This window comes from Hirundo rustica, chromosome 3 (genome assembly GCF_015227805.2).
Source record: "Hirundo rustica isolate bHirRus1 chromosome 3, bHirRus1.pri.v3, whole genome shotgun sequence".
Classification (NCBI taxonomy): Eukaryota; Metazoa; Chordata; class Aves; order Passeriformes; family Hirundinidae; genus Hirundo; species Hirundo rustica.
In genome coordinates, this window is record NC_053452.1 from 38655945 (window position 1) to 38676075 (window position 20131).

At 36.3% G+C, this 20131-nt stretch overlaps 1 protein-coding gene across 1 annotated transcript in view; it reads right to left on the reverse strand.

Annotated features, from left to right (window-relative positions):
• PRKN (parkin RBR E3 ubiquitin protein ligase) overlaps positions 1–20131 on the reverse strand; it is a 680335-nt gene that overhangs the window by 360932 nt on the left and 299272 nt on the right. Inside the window, exon 5 of the mRNA XM_040060258.2 lies at positions 15186–15269. Coding sequence (XP_039916192.2) covers positions 15186–15269 — 84 coding nt within the window. The remainder of the gene's footprint in view (positions 1–15185; positions 15270–20131) is intronic.

Sequence of the window (20131 nt, forward strand, 5' to 3'; positions counted from 1 at the left end):
AAAATGTGAATTGCAATTGTCTGCAAAGCACGCACTTCATTCTAATGTTCAGGCCTGCAAATTATAAAAAAAGTGTCCTTTAAATTTCAGAGAGAAGCTCCATTATAGCTGGATATCAGGTGTGGTTTTGCTTTGCCTGCTTCACATGTTTACAGTTTTAACTTCTCATTTAACCACTATCATGTTATGATCCAGTCTTGAGGAAATAAACCTCACCACTTAAACAGGCCCTACCATAGAAAAGATGGTCCAGCCCTTACAACAATAAGTAGTCTGTTCAATCACTTTTTTCAAAACCATAATAGGATGTGCCTCAACAACACCTTGGAAAACTCACACATTTATACAGAAAGTAGAAAACCTGTATTTAGCTCTTTCCTGAGCACACAGGGGTCCTTACTCAGCTCCTAGCAGGGTGAGTATGCAACTGTATTCCTACAGACACAAATATCTAGCTCATTTGCTCAATATTTTATTCAGCCTGACACACCAAATGCTTAATTAGCACTGAACTCAGAGACCGGAACACAGGTCAGTACAGCCCAGGCACAATATGCTCTACACTCAAGATTACCATCTGCCAAAGAAACTAAGCTCAAAAGAAAATCCCCTGTGTGCTGCTCTCATTGGTAATTCTGGTATATTTCAGACAAAAGGCACAGAAGCCACAACTACTCTCAGTCACAAGCCCAATAGTTATGGTGGTGCCCTTTTGCAGTAACTTAACAGTTAAAACACCTTTTTCTCCATGGACCATATGAAACAAACAGCAAATGTTTCATTTATATCAAAAGACCACTCTCAATAGAAATTAATTCCAAAGAAGCAGACCCTCCCTCCAAACTAAATTGGTTCAGATCCCGGCTTTGACTGCTATCAAGAACAAGATGTGGGCTGTGCCTTTACCTTGTTGAAAGCTGGGAGACCAATAACAGAGTGAGATTTTTCCAGTGGGTGTTTCCTTTGCTCTTGAAGTACGTTAGCAGAGAGAACAGAAATTCGTGGACAGAAAGATATCACAGAAGTAACCCACCGATGTTTTCATTAAATTGAAAGAGAGTTCCAACTGTGTAGTTCTCATACAACCATGGACCTGAACGAGGTTGTAACTGAGATTCCCAACAGGCACCCTAAAACATCATAGTCCAAAACTGGTCAGGCAGCAAGTCCATCCTAATGCTGCGAGAAACAACCTGACCTTCTCTAGATGCATGAAAGATAAGCAAACAAATGAATACAGAGCGATAAATCTTGTTGGTACAATGTGCCCTTTCCTAAGTAACCCACACTGTTTATTCTGATCTCCCACTCACAAATTGAGAAACAGGCCTTCCTGCTCATGTCAGGAAGTTGGAACTAGAGAATCTTTAAGATCCCTTCCAATCCAAACCATTTTATAATTCATTCAAAGCATATTCCAAGATGTTAGTTAAAATATTCAGACCAAACTCAGTATCTGATGTATGTGACATATTATAATATCTAAAATTAAAACCAAAAAAAAATTAAGAGAAGAAATAGTATTACTTGAAATACAACTGTAAATATTAGGTTAATGTATTTGGATTATTTGATTTTAAGAGCTTTCAACCTTGCAATTTTTACCATTTTAATCTGTGGATGCTTTTTGGGGGTGTTTGGTTAGGGTGGTTTTTTTGGCAGGTAGTGAGAGGAGAGGATTATATGGATCAAATGTTTTCCATGATGATTCTTCTCTTGTTCATATACTTTGCATATATATTCCTGTATATTTTCAAGGACTACTCATGACTTTTACAGTTACTTAGAAATCGAAATACTTTAAATCAAATTTAAATAAGCTGTACAAATTTATTAGGTCAGGTTTCTCTGAGCTTAAAAAAAAAAAAAAAATTAAAAGATTACCACAGAACACAAATACTCCAGCAAAACCTGTAAATTACAAGAATTAAGTTATCACAACAAATCCTTATTGACAGGTTAGTGATCCTGCAAGCAATGCACTACTGCCTACCAGTATTTAAGAATAAGCTTCCAGAAATCAATTTGTTTGTGGGTGCCACCTCTAACACACATAAAAGTCATAGGGCCTTTAATAGGTATCTCCACAGCAAATTTTATTACTTTTCTACATTTAAAACCTCAAATTCACTTGGGGCTAATATTTTTGTTTGTAAAGAATGAGATATGCACAATTACAGCTCCTCCTAATGGCACTGTCACAGTGGTGTTTGGTGATAAGTTACTGCTTAGTAATTACTCTGTAAGCACTAGAAATATCCATTTCTTCTGTGCAGCAGATGACTGTAAAACACACTGATGCAACTTGAAGAATTTTGTGCCATTTCTGAAGTTGCAGTGGTGGGATAGCAGGATAGTGAAGAAGCTTTATGCATCAAATGGAAGAAACCGACTTTTCACTACAGCATTCTTCCCCTCATTTCCTGGCAGGAGTTTGCCCATCTGTAGCTTCTGAGAACAATTAATATCCACAGTTAGTTTGCCCAGATACATTTAAATGCCACAGTGGAAAAAATCAGACATTTCATTCTGGAATGCCCCAAACATTTACCAAAGTCCCAAAGAGCTGGCATGATGCACAGTACAACTGAACAGCAGATGCAAGTACCATGAAACACGGTATTTCACAAATATTTGAAAGAGAACTGTTGCAGTCCTTTCTGTCAAAAATTGTGGATAACACGTTCTTAAAAAGTTCTTGGGATTTTTAAACCATACGTTTTTAACCATTCATTGTGCTAAAGCAAGGGAAATACCTAACTTCTAAGCATCCTCCCAGCAAACAGGCCAAAATACTGAGTATTTCTAATGACAATTGTAAGACCTTCACTGAAGAATTTTTATGTATTTATCCAATCGATTATTTATGCATTAAGGTTGATGTCCCAAATGGGGTAGGTGCTTAAAACACAGAACATTGTTAACCTCAGCAGAGTATTTGTGTATTTAAAGCTGGGTATAGATTCTAAGTATCTTTCTGAGTTAGGCCATTAAGGCAGAAAATAGAATCCAGAAGACATTTGTTATTACAATTTAAGCCTTCTAGATTCAAAATAACAAATTTTCCTTATACTTGACTTCTCTGAGCTAGAAATACGTATTGTAAACTGAATATAACCCCTTAAGCCTTGTCCCACATAGCTATACTGTGAGAATTCAGGCATCTCTGACAGCAGCTATTCGATAATTACCCATCACATTAGCATGAACCATGAGAGACAGAGCCCATAATATGTTGCAGCAGTTCCAATGTGAATTACCTTACAGCCCCTGGTGAAAGAAGCTCACAGTTAATGCTATTGACTGCATTATCTCACACCACCACATCCTATAAACAGTGCATGCTTATTTTAAATTCAGTTCTGATTTGTAAAAAAATCAGCTAATTTCAGAAGGTGCATGCACAGAAGCAGACAAAACAAATTCAGGTTTACAAACTGGTCCTAAATTAGTTACAGGCACAATTTCTTAGAAATAGTTAGAGGAAAAATATAATAGACAATTTTTAATCAAAACCTAATACCTTCCCATTTTAGAATCCCAGACCAGAACATTAAGCATGAAAACCATAGGTGGGAAACAGATTTAATGCCAAGGCAAATTTTATGGCATGTTTTAGATCTAACAGAATGTCTCCCATAGTGTGTCAGCCTGCAAATTGACACAGTTATTAAACATTCAGTAACAGTACTTCCCACATGTGAATGAAGAAATTGTGGTTTTGCATTGTAAATGCTAGCTGACATCTGAGGAGAGGCTCCTCTGTAACCATACTGTACCCTAACAAAATCAGCTTCATCTGATTAGATTGCTGATAGATGATTGCAAGAACATGTTGCATGCTTGAATGGAAATCCAAGACTTCAATCACCAGCAATGAATTTGCAACAGCTACAGACAGTAACATACTGTTTAAATGTCATGTGCAGTGAGCAACAAAAGATTAAGTAAAACTGTTACAGAAATCCATTGAATTACAAAAAAACTATCCCTGAACATGTCAGACACATTGACAGAGTACGTGTAAAAAAATGTATCAAACAAGCTTCATTTGAAAGAAAATGTGGGTCTGATTTGTGAAACAAGTGACAGCAGATATGATGTTAGGGTTTGGATCTGACTCTACTGGGTCCTCTTGAGTTTCTTTCTCTGGTTTTCGTATAATTCTGTTTTGTCCATAGTTTTCAATTACTGCTTCCCAATTTGTCCAGGTCCCCAAATACCCACATGGTTCCTACAATTTGAATAGGCAAAATACACGAATGGTATAATGGCCTCCAAATAATATGTGAAAATGGCTGCGTCGACATCCAACAAAAAAAGAGTAACTGTAACACTGCTCTCACTGTTAGGCTCAAGACCATAGAATGTCAACAACACATGCCAGTGAGAGTCTCTCACACCTCCTTCCCATGGCAGCAGAATACAACACACGGGATTTGGGTCCTACTTTCCTGTTGTGTTCATGCCAAGTGCAGCTAAGACTTGGGATGGATGGATGGATGGATGGATGGATGGATGGATGGATGGATGGATGGATGGATGGATGGAAATTGAAAAAAATTACATGGATTATGAGAAATATATTGGTCATATTTATCCTTTCTGTCTCAATCTGATGACAGCCATCTTCCAGGCGCGAACTGCTGGTTACGCACATTTCACCACGTGAAATCATAGAGCAGTCCATTCAACCTAAGATCTTGTCTTTCGTAGGAAGTTAACAGTAGATGCCTTTAATGTGTGCTAAAACCAATAAAAACTTGAAACTAGTATTTGCCAAAAACCTATTCCTAATCTCCAGCAGTTTGCTTTTCACAGACTTCTTAAACCAGGAGTCTTTTTACATTTAATAGTCCTCAATGGACTTTACTTCCATTAGTTTGTCCATTTGTGAACACATTGTAACTTCCACAATATATCATGGTATAGAGTGCTGAAGTTTAATTATGTAATGTGCAAAGAGGAATCTCCCTGTGGTTGATTTGAACATCATAATAACAGGAAAAGGACACTGCATCAGGCTGAAATAGGATGTTATAATCATACAATTTTAAGTTTTTAGGACAGCCAACACAGCATGAGTACAGAATAAGTTCCTTGCTGCAGTGCATCATTAGCATATTTTTCAGACATTTCTAGATGTAAAATACCATTAAAACATTAAAGGCAAATTTACATTCAATTTTGGTTTACAATATAAAATTTACCTTTCAGCACAGTCAAAGGAATTATTAGAAGAGTTGTGAATGATCCAGGATTTGATCAGATGAACACAAGCTGTGCCTCTGCTCACTTTCTATAACATTGGACTCTTGATACTGACAGTCTCAAGGAGGATATAGAAATGATCATTTATAAAAATTAACTTCTTTTTCAGTGAAACCAGGGCCATCAAAAATTTTGAAGAAAAGCTGTTGGCTTGTTAATATACAGTTATCAAGTCTTTCCGAAGGTCTCACTGATTCCTACTACAGGACAAATTTTCAACTCACCTGAAACTGCCTCTCATCAAATGAAGCCTCTACACTACCTGAAGAATTTTTCAAGAGCTCTGTCATTGAAGAAAATACAAAGTTCTGCTCAAAACAACTGCTTATTTTTAAAAGGCAGTTGTGAAGAGCAATGAGAACCTAGCAGCTGAGCACAGTCACATAAATGGCTCATATTAAGAGAGAATAAAACACTGAAAGCATGCTTAATGCTCCAGTTTTTAAGATAAGGTTTTCTGGCACTGAACTACAGATGCAAAAATAAAACAAGCAACAAAGATGGAGGTGGGGGTGGTGGTTGGTTTTTTCCTCTATTTGACAGCGTTAACAACTGAAGAACAACATCCAAAAGAGAAGGGGATTAATTTGAAAAAGCATTATAATCTTCAACATTTTTTGTTTGGCCTTTTACAAAATTATGGCATTTCCATGCAGGCAAATAAAAATGGTGGTATCAATACAGGAAAGATGAGCTGAATTTCCTGAGACCATTCAGCACAGAGCAAAAATAACTGTGTTCCCTTGGATTTGCCAGAATGTGTATAAAAATTTCAGCTCAGAAAAAGTATTAGAAATTTTTAATTATTGGTGAGATGTGAAAACTGATAAACAGGTCCAGAGCTGGCTCATCTCAGTTTCAGGACTTTTGTGGTAGGAAAAAAAAAAAAGAAAAAAAAAAGAAAAAACATAACTAATATATATCATCAACTGTTCTAAATCATACCTGGTATGTGTTCTAATAATGGGTTTTGATAGAGACACAGTCTGTGGCCCATAAAAAACCAGCCAATATACTGCAGAAATATTGTGTTTACACTGATGAGGATTGAATAAGTATTCATTTTTTTTTTTTTTTTTAAGGGGACAGATCTAAATTATAAAAGCTTTAACTTCTATTTCCAAGATAAAAAATTTAGCTTTTTGTTCCTGTATAGAATTAATTCCATTTTATAATTCAGTTTTTCACCTATCATTGATTTTTCTGAACTGAGAAATAGAATAACAGAATTTCTTTATAAAGGAAAAATTGATCTACTCCAGAATGAGGTTACTTTGAGAATACCTGCAAAAAAATTATCTAATTATGGTTTCCCAAAGAAGAATCTTAAAAGAAATGGAGAGTTGACATAATTTGGAACAGCAATGGAAAGAACCTCAAAACATATTAAAAATGTTTAAATACCATTTTAAGTCAACTGCTGTATGTCTTTCTTCACAATCAAGCATTTGAAGTAAATATTTTTAATCTCTACTTGTATTAAGTATATCAATTTAAAGGCAAAAAATCAGGAAAACACAATCATAGCACTTTCACAAGTTATTCCAAAGTCCCAAGGTGCTGTTTTCAGTACTGTTCACCTCTTCTTTACTCCTCAGAAAATGAACCAATGGCTAAAAAACCCCACCCACATCTAGAGAAGGTTTAAAATACAGAGCTTAGCAGGAACACAATGACATCATGTCATCATTTAGGGCAATTCTATATGAAGTAATCTAGGCAATTATCAGTATGGAAACTTGACACCAGCCCTACATACAATATACAGCTAATATGGTGCTTGATTCATAAAAGAGGGATCTGCAATTAATGCCAGTCAATGAGGATTTCTGGTAATCCAACTCTCAAACCAACCTGACACTTTTATGAGATTACAAACTTAGTGGAACATCCTAATAGCAATGTGGGAATTTACCCAGATTTACGCGTAGCATTTGATAGGGCAATGACATTTTGATTAAGAAACTAGAATACTATGAGATCAATGTTAGAGACATTTAACTGATATGTTTCAAAATGTAATTTCCCACAGCAAATCATCCAATGTCTGTTTTTCAAGGTGACTTACAATGATCATCCCCCAGCCCTATGCTATTCAAAGTATTTCTAAATGAATGCATATGAAAGGCACAAAGTAATTCCTCATAAATATTACAGATGGCCCAAAATCTGAGAGTGGGAACAATGAAACCTAAACGTCACTGACAAAGGCATATAAACAGCTCATCTGAGATGAAAAACAAGATATGGCTTTTTCAAACAGCCAGAAACGATGTCACACCCATAGAAGTAAGGGCCATTCTGTCCAGTGAGGCAGCAACTTGAAAAAACAGGTTTTTGGTAGATGATCAGCCAAACTGAAAACTTCAGGAAGACATTATAGTTACACTGTCTAATTAAACAGCTGGATATCAACACGTGTAAGCAGAGTGTATCACTCCTGTGGTTTGCACCGGTGGCATCACAACTATAAAGCTGTGCCATATTATTATTACATTTGGTGAATGGATAGATTTGTGAAGAGAAATAAAACAAATAAACAAATAAATAAAACAAATAAAACAAATAAAACAAATAAATAAACAAATAAATAAACCTCTTAAATTGTTTGCCCTTCTTGTATCACAAAATAGAAAAGAAAACAAACTACAAAAATTAGTCTGGTCTGCTTGTTACTTAACTTTCATTTATGCTTTATTCCTTTCACTTCCCATAGCACTGGGCATAAGTTAATAAACCAGTTCTTAAATAGTAAAATCAATGGTCAGAGAAACTGGTAAATATGAAAGATTCTCAAATTTTTATTGTGTGGTATTGGAATAAATCTCATCTTAAGAGAGTATCTCTCATACATGGAAAAGTATGAGGTATTCAAGGACTATTTTTGACTTCGCTGGTAATTCTCCAGCCACCCCACCCAAGTCACAGAAGGAAAAGGTAAGGATTAGGAGAATGAAGAATTACCCACTGAAGTTGCACAAGTCCGTGCAACCTGATGAGATGCAGCTGTGAGTCCTCAGGTTTCTAAGTTTCTAAGACATTATTCATCTTATTTGAGAAGACAAGGCAGTCTAGTGAAGCTCTCGCTGACTGAACAAGGGTAAACACAACCCCCATTTTCAAAAAGAGAAAAGAGAACTGCAGGCCAATCAGTCGCACCTCTGCATCCAGCATGTTTAGGCACTGGATTCTCCTGGAAACTATGCTAAGGCACATGGAAAAATAAGGCGATTGACGACAGTCAACAGGGCTTCACTAAGAGAAAATTGTGCCTGACAAATTCGGTGGCCTTCTGTGAAGAGGGTGCAGTGATGGTGGGTGAGGCAGGAGTAACTGATGTCAGCTGTGTGGACCTGTGCAGAACATCTGATGCTGTCACACACAGTATCCTTGTCTCTTAACTAGAGAGGCATGGATTTGACAGATGGACCACTTGGTGGATAAGAAATTGGCTGAATGGTTGCACTCAAAGAGCTGTGGTTGATGTCTCAATGCCCAAGTGGAGACCAATGATAAGTGGCTTTCCTCGGGGGCTGGCACTGGGACAGGCACAGTTTAACATCTTTATTGTCAACATGGACAGTGGGATTGAGCACACCTTTAGCAAGTTTGCTGGTGACACCAAAGTGTGTGATGCTGTTGACAGGCCGGAGGAAAGGAATGCCATTCAGAGGGGACAGATCAGGCTCGAGAGGGGACCAATGCACACCTCATTAAGTTAAACAAGGCTAGTTGCAAGATCCTACACTTTGCAATCCCAAATACAAGCACAGGCTGGGAAGAGAATGGATTGAGAACAGCCCTGGTGAGAAGGACTTGGGGGATGAGAAGATAACCTGGTGGTGTGTGCTCACAACCCAGAAAGCCACCTCTATCCTGGGCTGTATCCAAAGCAGCACAGCCAGGATTCTCCCCCTCTGCTCTGCCCTCATGATACTCTACTTAGAGCACTGCATCCAGTTCTGGGGACCCTAGAACAGGAAGGACCTGGACCTGTTGGAGCAGGTCCAGTGCAGAGTCAGTAAGATGATCGATGCCTGCAGCACCTCTCCTATGAAGACAAGCTAAAAAATTGGCTGTTATTCAGGCTGGAGAAGAGAAGGCTCTGGGATGACATTAGAGCAGCATTCCAGTTCCTGAAGTGGGCCTACAAGAAGGCTGAAAAAGGACTTTTCACAAGGGAATGCAGTGACAGAAGACTTAAACTGAGAGAGAGTAAGTTTAGATCAGATATTAGGAAAAAATTCTTCACTGTGAAGGCAGTGAGTCACTGGCACAGGTTGCCCAGAGAATCTGGAAGATCCTGGAAGTGTTCAAGGCTGGATTGGATGGGCTTTGAGCAACCTGGTCCAATGGAAGTTGTCCCTGCTTGCTGTGAGGGGGCTGGAACGAGACGAACAGTGCCTCCCAACCGAGGCCATACGAGTATTCTATGAAGACTGGATACAGAAGCTGTTGTAATGGCTGAAGATAGAGATTGTTCAGCCTGAAGAAAAGGCTCAGGGCAGCCGTATTCTCTCCATAATTCCCTGAAAGGATGTTGAAGCCGGGGGCGTCAGCCTCTTCTCCCAGGCAACCGGTGACGGGACAAGAGGACACAGCCTCAGGCTGTTCCAGGGGCAGTTCAAGTCAGACATCAGGAAGAATTTCTTCATGGAAGGGATTGCTAAGCTTGGAACAGATTGTTGTGGCACTTAGTGCTATTGCCTATTTGACAAGGCAGCGATTGGTCAAAGGTTAGACTTAATGATCTTGGAAGCCTTTTCCAACTTAAATCATTCTGTGATAAGAATTTTTGTATCAATTTAATACTTCTTAAGTAAGATTATCTGGTATTTTAATTAGCACTCCTACTTCATTATACTCACTGGGATTTTTTTTTTTTTTTAATAGCATATAGTTTTTGGACCACTCTCTAATACACAAGGCAAACTAACATAGATGGCACTGAAATAAATTAAAAATGCAAAGTCAAGAGGTTTCTTGGTATTAAGAAATATCCCAGAATATAAAAAATTACTCATAATAATATTATGATATTGAAAATATTATAATGGCTCCAGGGACAGACAGACATAGTATCTTTCACAATTATCATTGTACACAAAGAACAATGAATAAATAATATAGCAAAGTATCAGACCTTTTGTATAATGAGATGATAGTTCTTTATTATATTCATATTTTGAAACCAGCATTAAATTTACTACTTTGCTCATGATATTTTACTTCCTATAGGATTTAATTCTGTTCTCAACTGAAACTGAGGTCTGAGCTAATCAAAGCAAAATGAGATGAAAAATGAAACATATTTCATCTGAACTGTGATGTTTGAAAAGAATAGCTTTGGACACTTGAGAGAAAAAAAAATCATTTGGTAAGCTGCGTATTTAAAGCATACAAGCTGAACACTGTTCCCTTGATTTCTTAATCCAAACTATTTCAGAAGAGCACAGGTTCCCTGTGGAACAGACTAAGAAAAGAACACATAATATTGCTGTCCTCAGTGCTAAACCTAATGACAATAAACAAGCAGGAAAGGAAAATATGGGAAATGTTCAAAAATTTCAATACAGTAATAAAATAAATTTGCAAGATTCAAAATCACAGGAGGAATGGGAATAATAATAGGAAAAGCTACATAATTAAAAAAAACCCAAACAACAAATATATTTCCTTATGGCAAACTCTGCTCTCAAACATACCCTACAACAGTGAGACTACTGTATAGTGGAACTGAACTACTTAAAATCACATATAATGACCAATAATAAACATAAAAAAAAAAAAAGTGGCCAAACTTGGATTATAAATCTTTGCTTTGGGCAAGGGTGATTACTCTATAGCTTGGACAAGGGTGATTACTCTATAGCTTGATAAGGGTGTTCTGATATTTAAGGAAATCCAGTACTTAGAGATGCTTCCAGAAGTTCACAGAAGTCCTGTTGCTTCTTTTAGAAAGGGTTTGTTGAAGTCTAGCATGTTTCAGTAACTGGAGCAGAGATAAAAATGCTATTCAGTATTGACGATTGTTGATGCAGTCTTCATCAGAAACAAAGAATTCAAGGTAACGGTAGTGAGATATATCAAACTGGAAGAGAAGTACATTTATATTTCTATCAAAGTGATTTTAATTTTTCCTTATTCCCAATAGATTAAGCCATACCTGACCTATAATCCTCTTTAACCCTTTCATTATTTCTGAGATTTTCAGGTCTACAGCAACTCTTTCTGCACATCAAATGAGAATCCCAAGAACACATACAGAACATTAATACTTTTTCCACATGTATTTAAAGTTCAAAAATGTTTGCCCTACATTTTGCCTTGGGGACATGGAAATGTCTTTCAGAAGCTGATGCATGTTCACTGGAATGAGGAACGAACGTGGAGCTGATTCCTACGAAATTACCACTTCAGTGGTTTATAGTGGTATTACAGCGCTGTCTCACTATGAAAAGACATTATCTCTGTGGCTCTTGATGGCTTTTAAAAGGCATGAGCCTACATGAGAAAGAAAATGTAATAGCATTTTTATATACAGAAGTCGAAAAAGTCCTTAATCACTTAATCCATTGAAATTCACTTCAATGGATGATAAACAGAAAATGTTCTGTATATTTTTTACAGAACTGTAAAAGTCTAACAAGAACACTCCTTCAGTAATATTTCATTTAGATAAAGAAAGGCTAAATAAACATTTATTCTGGTCACGTGTAAAGGTAGCATGAATCCACAAAAATGATATCAGAAATACCCTCGGGTCCTGTTTTAGTGGTGGGCTTAGCAGTGCTAGGTTGACAGTTGAACTTGTTTATCTTAAAGGTTTTTTTCAACCTAAATGGTTCTGTGGTTCTAAGCAGTAACAAAATTATGCTCATATAAGAAGAGCATCTGGAAATTCATAGAACCACACCTGTTTCCAAGCACACCTGCACAGCTACATACAGTATTTCTGGCTGAAACTGTTTTGAGACAAACACCAAAAGTAGGAGGTCCTCTTTCATTTAATGAATGATCCTAATTTGTGAAACAGTTTGAAAGATTTAAATCCTCATTTTAATCACCTAAAGTTGACTCTTCCATTTTTGAATTAATATAATTAAAGTTTGTTATAAAAGTGACTTTTCTGCCATTGCAGCAACATAAGTGTTCACAGCAGCTACATCTTTTTGGACCTGCAGAAGTTCAGAGTGATTCTGATAGACTGTATTTAATGTGAAAAAACACACACTGATTTCTGCTTGGGAACACAGATATTGAATCACAGTGCACTTTACATTAAGATAATCATTATATCTTCTACAAATAATTTATAAATTTTATTTACCTGAACTGAAATTTGATTTCCATTGGTTTCTCATATTGTCAATTATTCTATTTACATTTTTGCACCTAAAAGAATTAAAGTCTGTCATTCTGTCAAGAGATTAATTTCATACCAAAATGCATACAAATGAGTATTTTGGGGGAAAACACATTACCTTGTGTTTTTGTTGGTTGCAAATTGGTGCGTACAAAAGTTGAAAACTGTCAAAAATCGATTTTTAAATGAAACATGTCTTGGGGGAGAAATATTGGAGGAATTTTTTTTCCTTAGACAGCAGTATTTGCAGTTTGTTGATAACTTGCAACTAACAGCCTTAAAGCTTATTCATTGCACATCACTGTAAAGAAGTACATACACTGTGGAGCTGTTTAAGAGACAAAACATAACTCCTCAAACTTTGTCATAACAATGCAAAAATGAATATTTAATGATAAAATGTGAATTTATCTTCCAAAGATTGTAACTGGCAAGAAAAGCCTTGTGGTTACAATCCATGATTTAGTTAAGGTCTGTTTCAAACAGTTAGACTGTTTTACCGAAGCAGAAAAGAATGGCAAATCCTTGGAAACACATCTGTAGGATCTCTATTATTTCCCACTTGGAGCAAGACACAAAACAAAAGACTTAGTGATTTAAGCATTTAAACTGGAAGATTTCCCAGAAAGTAAAGATGTGTTTTCACAGAGATTGTGGCTAAAGAAAAACAAAACATCTCAAAACACAAGACAGATATGTTTCAGCAACCAGAGGATCTCAACAAGCCAACAATTCAAATATCTGATGCAGAGTTACCTACCTGCTGGATAGTTAGGTAAAAAAAGAAGTTAAATGCACTTAAGTGCTTAAATTGCTCGACTAGATTTATATTGCTGGAAATTCCGGTTGAAAAATGATAAAAATTAGGAGTGTTCTTGCACCTCAGTCTGGTTCAGATCCAACACTACTGGATAGAGTGGTTTGTAGTTGATAAAGGGAAAATGTGTCAGTCAGAAATAAAGGAACAGTGCATTTCTGCAGTAACAGCCTCATGCCTGTAGTTCAAGTTGTCTCAAGCTGTATTAGCAACAAGCCTGTCTAATGTTGGGTGTCTTCTGAAATTTGTTCAGTGATGCTTTACTGAAAGATAACACTGATCCTTGGCTCTGCTAAGTATGCAGCTTGCCAGAGGAATTGACAGCAACTGGAGTCATGGGGCTTTGTTGACTGGGTATTGGTTGTTTGCCACAGCAGCAGATTTCAGTTTTATGGTCAGTGGCTTTTTTTTTTCCCCCTTTCTACAAAGATGGCATTTTGTTTCACTTTCTGCTTTCAAAAAGTAAGAATTGATCCAGTGAGGGAATGGGTTGTAGTTCAGGAGGCAGGGTTGCTAAAAGTGTCATTATTTCAGTACCTTTTTCACAAAAGCTGTAAGTTGGCGGCTGCAAGTCAGTCTGGTATATTCTGCCAGTAGGTGACAAAACTGGGAATTGTACTGCCCAAAGAATAGTATTTGAATGTCTAACACCTGCCACTTTCAAGGCTGTGGTGTTTGTGGGTCCCTTCCAGCCCCGGGCATTCTGTGATTCCTGGGTGACTCCACCATTGCTACAAGGTGCACACCAAGAAGCAGAAGCCCAAAGGCTGCAAGACCTCAGTTTCTGTGGGCTGTGCATGGACTCAGCCATAAATCCCAGGCTATTAAAATAATTATTTGGTATCTAGACTTAGGTAAAAATGTTTCCTGGCATCATCTCTGGCCAAGCAGATGGAACTGGATGTACACACCACAACTGTCTTGCTAGGGAAACCAAAGTGAAGGGTAGACCAGAACAGGTGAGCGACTCTGGAAAAAGGAATTTCTGTAGCACTAACCTGCAAATCATTGATGAATAGAAAGTTTTTGTATGTAGGAAATTCGATTTTACCTTTAAAATCTCTGTCCCAGAGGAACCCTCAAAATAAGCTTTTTTCCTGAGAAGGAATTAGCTCTAAGACTTCAGTATTAAATGCTATAAATATCTAATACATGTGAAGATATAAGTATACATAAATAATGTTTTGAAAAATCTTTATTAAGAATTTGAGAAACCTATGCTCCTTCTTACTCAGTCTTTTCATTGATGTCATTTCAAGAAACAAAGGAAGCAACAGCAACAAGATGTGGGAGAAAAACTGCAAAGTGATCAGCCTGAAGAACCTACTCCTGTGGACAAAATTCAATATGCATGTTCTGATATGCAATATGACATGGAAATTTGAAGCTTTCAAGGCAAAGATATACAAAATGATAAAATAAGCATTGACAGAAGCATTTGAGTATTACATCTCACATTTAACCTATGCATACTTGAAAATCTAAGAGTTCTACTTCAGTGCAAAAGATGAAATAAAATTATGTCCTTCTGCATCCCAAATAGCATCTGACCGAAGTTCCTCCCTTTTGCAAGACATCAGAGATTTATTATCTGATGCTGAACAGCTCTTTTGAAGTGTACTGTACCTGTCTCTTCACATTCATTACTGAAATTCTAACATAGTCAGAATTGTTACAAAGAATTATTCTTATAAGTGGCACAGTACTTGGAGAAACGTGACAAAGTCTTACCGCTACATTTCCATTGCACCCTTGGGACTGGCAAACACCTCCCATTCTGTTGGGAATTAGCACATCATCCCAGCAAGATGGGCCCTTCAAAATAAAACCAAAGCATACAAAGATTATAATTTACTTCATAAATAAACATATAAAACTTGGTTATGTTGCTGCTTTTCCTACTCTTGTTTCTTTTAGATTTTAGCCAGACAGTTTCATCATGATTACACCGGGAGAGATCATTTGGGTTATAGAACAATATTCACCAGTAAAGCCCAGTCATGGACAGGACATATGGGCCCTCCACCCTAAGGTCAGTGTTGTGAACAGGCATCAATAGTTGCATTTTCTCAGCTAAAGACAGGGACTGAGTTAATCATTATTAAAAAGCTACAAAGACTCGTTGTCTGGTTCCACACTGTTTACACATGGGCTTGCAGCCGACTAAGGGGAAAAAAGGGAAAAAAAGATAACAGTTGGAAGAAGAAGAATATACAATCAGAAAAAACTGTAAATAGATTTTTCATCTCTAGATAAAGCCTTAACTTTAATACAACATAATGAAACTGTTAAGTTAGAGTTATTAGATTTCTGGATTTTTACATTAACTTCAATATTTATCAGTCATTATTAAAGAAACCTAAATATCCCCCAACCCCCACAACAAAACAATATAAAAACCCAGAAAAAAACTGACAGAAAATCCTTTTCAAACTTTACAATGACTTTTTGAATAGACACAGTTCACTTAAGAGTATATCTCAAAACAGCAAAAAAAAAAAAAAAAAGATTGCAAATCATCACTGCAAAATAGTGCAATTAACAGGATGATTTATCAAAGAAGAAAATGTATATATATAGGAACATTTATAAAAGTATTTTGCATTAAAAATTGACAATTGTACGCTTTTTTATATTAATTTCACACCAATTAATATTTAATTTACTGGCAATAAAATTAATCTGAACAATAGACATGAAGCTCACAGGCATCCACATACACAGTAGAAATAAACACTAAGGTATCAAAAATGAAAACATTTGGTACTTGGTATACTCAGTATTTAGGATAGAATCAGTGCCCAGGAAAGAGCAAAAAATCTTTATGCAGAAGAGAAATTATGGCAGTCAAAATGACATTAGTGAAATTCGTGCCTACTTAAAACACAATTGAATTACAAAGTAATCCAGTGTCACATCTAGATCCATCTCCGTTTAATTCTGCATGAGACACTTCTTCAGCATTATGTGAGCACAGTTGAAATGATTTTAGAATTCTCTTAGTAGTGTGACCTTAGTTATAAAACGTTGCTCCAGCCTATCTGGAAAGTTGGCTAAAACAACCTGGTCTCCACTGAGCTCCTCTCTCTAGTGTCATCCAGCTGAAGTGCTGGAACTTGAGAGAGGTTAAAAAAAAAAAAAAAAAGAGCTTTAACACATGTAAGTTGAATTGCAGACAGACACAGGTGACAAATCATAGTTTTGAGTCCTTGGGTGAACACAGGTGCAGTGGAGTTAGTATAAAGTAATAATACTTGATATTGGGTGGGGAAGAGGGAGAAACACCTTGAATTAATGATTTAAAACATTGGAAAAATAAAGTTTGCCATCAATTATTCCAGTGAATTTTGACCTGTCATGAAGTTTCAGTATTCCATAAATTTTGCAGGAAAAACAGTGAAGACACCTTGAGATGCTGCCCAAAGAACTACCTCATTTTAATTGCTTTCAACTCAGTAGTTCAAAATTTTGTTTGATGTCCACCATTTATTTATTTTTTCCCATACCACCAAAGTTTGTACAGATCTCTAGCATTTTTTCCACAGCAGTTTACTTTTCAGGAAGGAAAGTAATCTAGCTTCCCATTTCTCACATAGAAGCTGTTCCTTATCTTTTACTTTTTATCTCTTAGGAGCTCTTCCAGCTTTATCATTTTGGAACATGAGGAACATCACACATTCCACATGACTTATGTGATGGACCAGTGAATAGGAAGATGATGTCTATGAATTTGTTCAAGTCCTCCTAAATACTAGTTAAAATGTAATTTACTTTGCGGATGGTTACTAAGCACCAGGGCAGCATTTTGGTGGAGTTACCTGTCAGCGCTCCTAGATCTCATTTCTACATATAATATCTATCTCAAAATCCATCTCATCTATATAAAAACTGGAGGCTTTTTTTCCCAGTGCACATCACTTAGTAGTGATATACATTAAATTTCATCTAAATATGAATCCTAAGGTCCACAGAGAGACTTCTAGCAGGTACTTTCTAGGTTCTCCCATAATGAATCCATCTGTTTGTTTCCAAGGATGAACCAGCTACATATCTCACTCTCCAAGGCCCTAACAATCACCTAATGGACCTGTATATTTTCTGCTCCTGTTATATGGTCTCAGCAACAGTTTTTTCTGCTGTTTGCAGGTAAGAAACTTCAGGGTTTTTGCCTGCCTAATTGCATTTTTATATGTAAGGTGCTGGAATTATGGGGGGTTTTTTTGCTTTCCAGTTATCACTGTTTAAGACCAGATCTTCATGAGTAACATTATATAAACTAGGTCCTTCTCTGAGTTTCTTTGATCAGCTTTTCCATAACATAACCTGATAGCATCCAGAAGTTTACTCCTGAGATCATGATTTGACACGATACATACATAATTTACATTACGTATGACAGTTTTTCCTACACTTTCAAACTTTTGCTTTTCCCCAGCATGTTAGGCTTGCTAACATTATCTGGTCACATAGTTGTTAAAGGCAGTCATAATTTTTCACCTTTTGTGGCCTTGAATTTTAATCCGTAAGATTAACATCTGACTGACTTTTTAAAGACAACCAAGACTAACAAGTCAATATTTGATTAGCATCTATCCCTCTTCCCTCATACTCATATTTATTAACACACATTTATTAAAATATTTATTCTTCCAAATTACAGGAATTAAGTAGGTTTATTTTTAGCTTTGGATAATCCTTACATGATTTTCATTTGGGAAGAGGACACTAAATAAAAAAGGATGAGAAATAAGAAGCAAGTGTGCTTTATAAAACTTGGGATCTAAGAAGGGATGGGGATAAGGAATAACTGTAATTTGAATTAAAAAAAAAAAAAAAAAAAACCAACAGAAACATATTTACTCAAACCCCAAGAAAAGCTTTTTTTTTTTTATTTCTTCTTTTTTAACTGGTACTGGTTATGTACATGGGACAATGATTTTTCCTGTTTCTTCATCCTTGTGTGTTAATAGGAAACTCTCAAAGTTAATGATGCTACACCAACATATACACAAAAAACAGTCACACCAAGATAATTTAAAAGAGTGGGTAAAAGGGGTTCCACAGGTATGTTATCTGCTCTGGTACTAATAGTCTTGATTTTATAAGAAGAAAATATTTCAAACTAAACTTCTTAGAGGAATTAATATTTTACTTCACTGAAATTATTTCAGGTGAAAACTTCCCAAGTATTCATTAGTTTGCAGGTCTGGATATATAATCATGAAAAGGTAAGAAAGCGTAATAATTCTCAAGCTAGGAGAAAACCCAAAAATGTCCATAGGATCATTTATAAGGTTGAGGTTCTAGAAAAACGCATTTTCAAAAGAACCCAAAAAAGGATGAATTGATGCAAAGTTGAAACCATTAGATTTTAGCCACTAAAGTAGCACTATATCAGGTCTAAATATGCTTAGTATGAGAATATATTTTATTTATTAACAGTAACAGTAATAATAGGAACTTTGCAGTCACCTTTAAGTTATTTCAAAGGGAAAGCTAATGTGCAACATAGCTTAATATGAACTTACAATGCTCTCCCTCTCTGCAATCATTTCCTCATGATGTTTCTCAAGCACACAAGGGTACTTCGCTCATAAAGCAGCTCACTGTTTGAAATAAAATTGTCATCTTCCACTAAAGGCATGTTAGAGCATACACACAGGGAACCAGGAGCATGGTCCCATGTTATCAGCAACTATCAACTATTAACTCACATGGTAGGTAACAAATTTCAATTTTTTCCTTCCAAAAAACCCCCACAATATTCATCACTTCTTTACTTTAACTGTTATGATAGGCATAAAACCTGTAAGAAAGTCAAATGCATTTAACTCTATTGGTAACATTAACCAGACCCATCTTTAAGTCAACAGTGGTTTCTTTCTTCCTGTTCTAGCAAAAGTTAGATCAAGTTCTTAAGGCATAAGAAGGCATTGATCCAGCAGGAATTATAGACTGGCAGAATATAATGGGTTTCAGCCTGTTCAGCATGGATGAGTGGAGAGAAAAATGTAATAAAACAATAAACCCCAATCAACCAGAGACTCCCTATTCCACACCTCATTTTCCAGATTAGCAACAGGAAAAGTCTCCTTTTCCACGTCTGTTCTTGGCATTCTTCATGGCTGTATTTTATTAATAATGCTAACCTAACACATTTTCAAAAGATTTAGTGTGCTTGAAAATTTTAGTTTTCCATCAAAACAAAAATAGAAGAAAAGACATTTGTCCTTGAAAAACACTGTGTATTCAAAATGTTAATGTTTCTGTAGCGGCAGTACTACTAAATGTCATTGCTATAATTGAGTCAAAACACAATTAGGAATTCTGGCAAGATAAACACTTTGAAATGTGATTTTTGTATCATTCTTCCTCGAGTCTAAGAAAAGCCTGTCAACCTGCAGGCCAGCCAATCACTTGTGGTGTTATAACACTGCAGGCTCAAGTGTTTGTAATTATCAGTTCGCATTAATCAAGAACATACTGTGAGAGGAACAAAGCCTTCTGATTGTGAGATTAAAGCAACTACCCCTCTTGTACCCAGCCAAATGGCTCACAGAGAAAGCTGTGCATTAAAATAAACACATCAGAGAAGACTTTTCCGCTGTATAAATGGGAAAATGACAAAAAAAAAAAGAAAGAAACAGAAAGAACACCACTGAACAGAAAAAGTCATA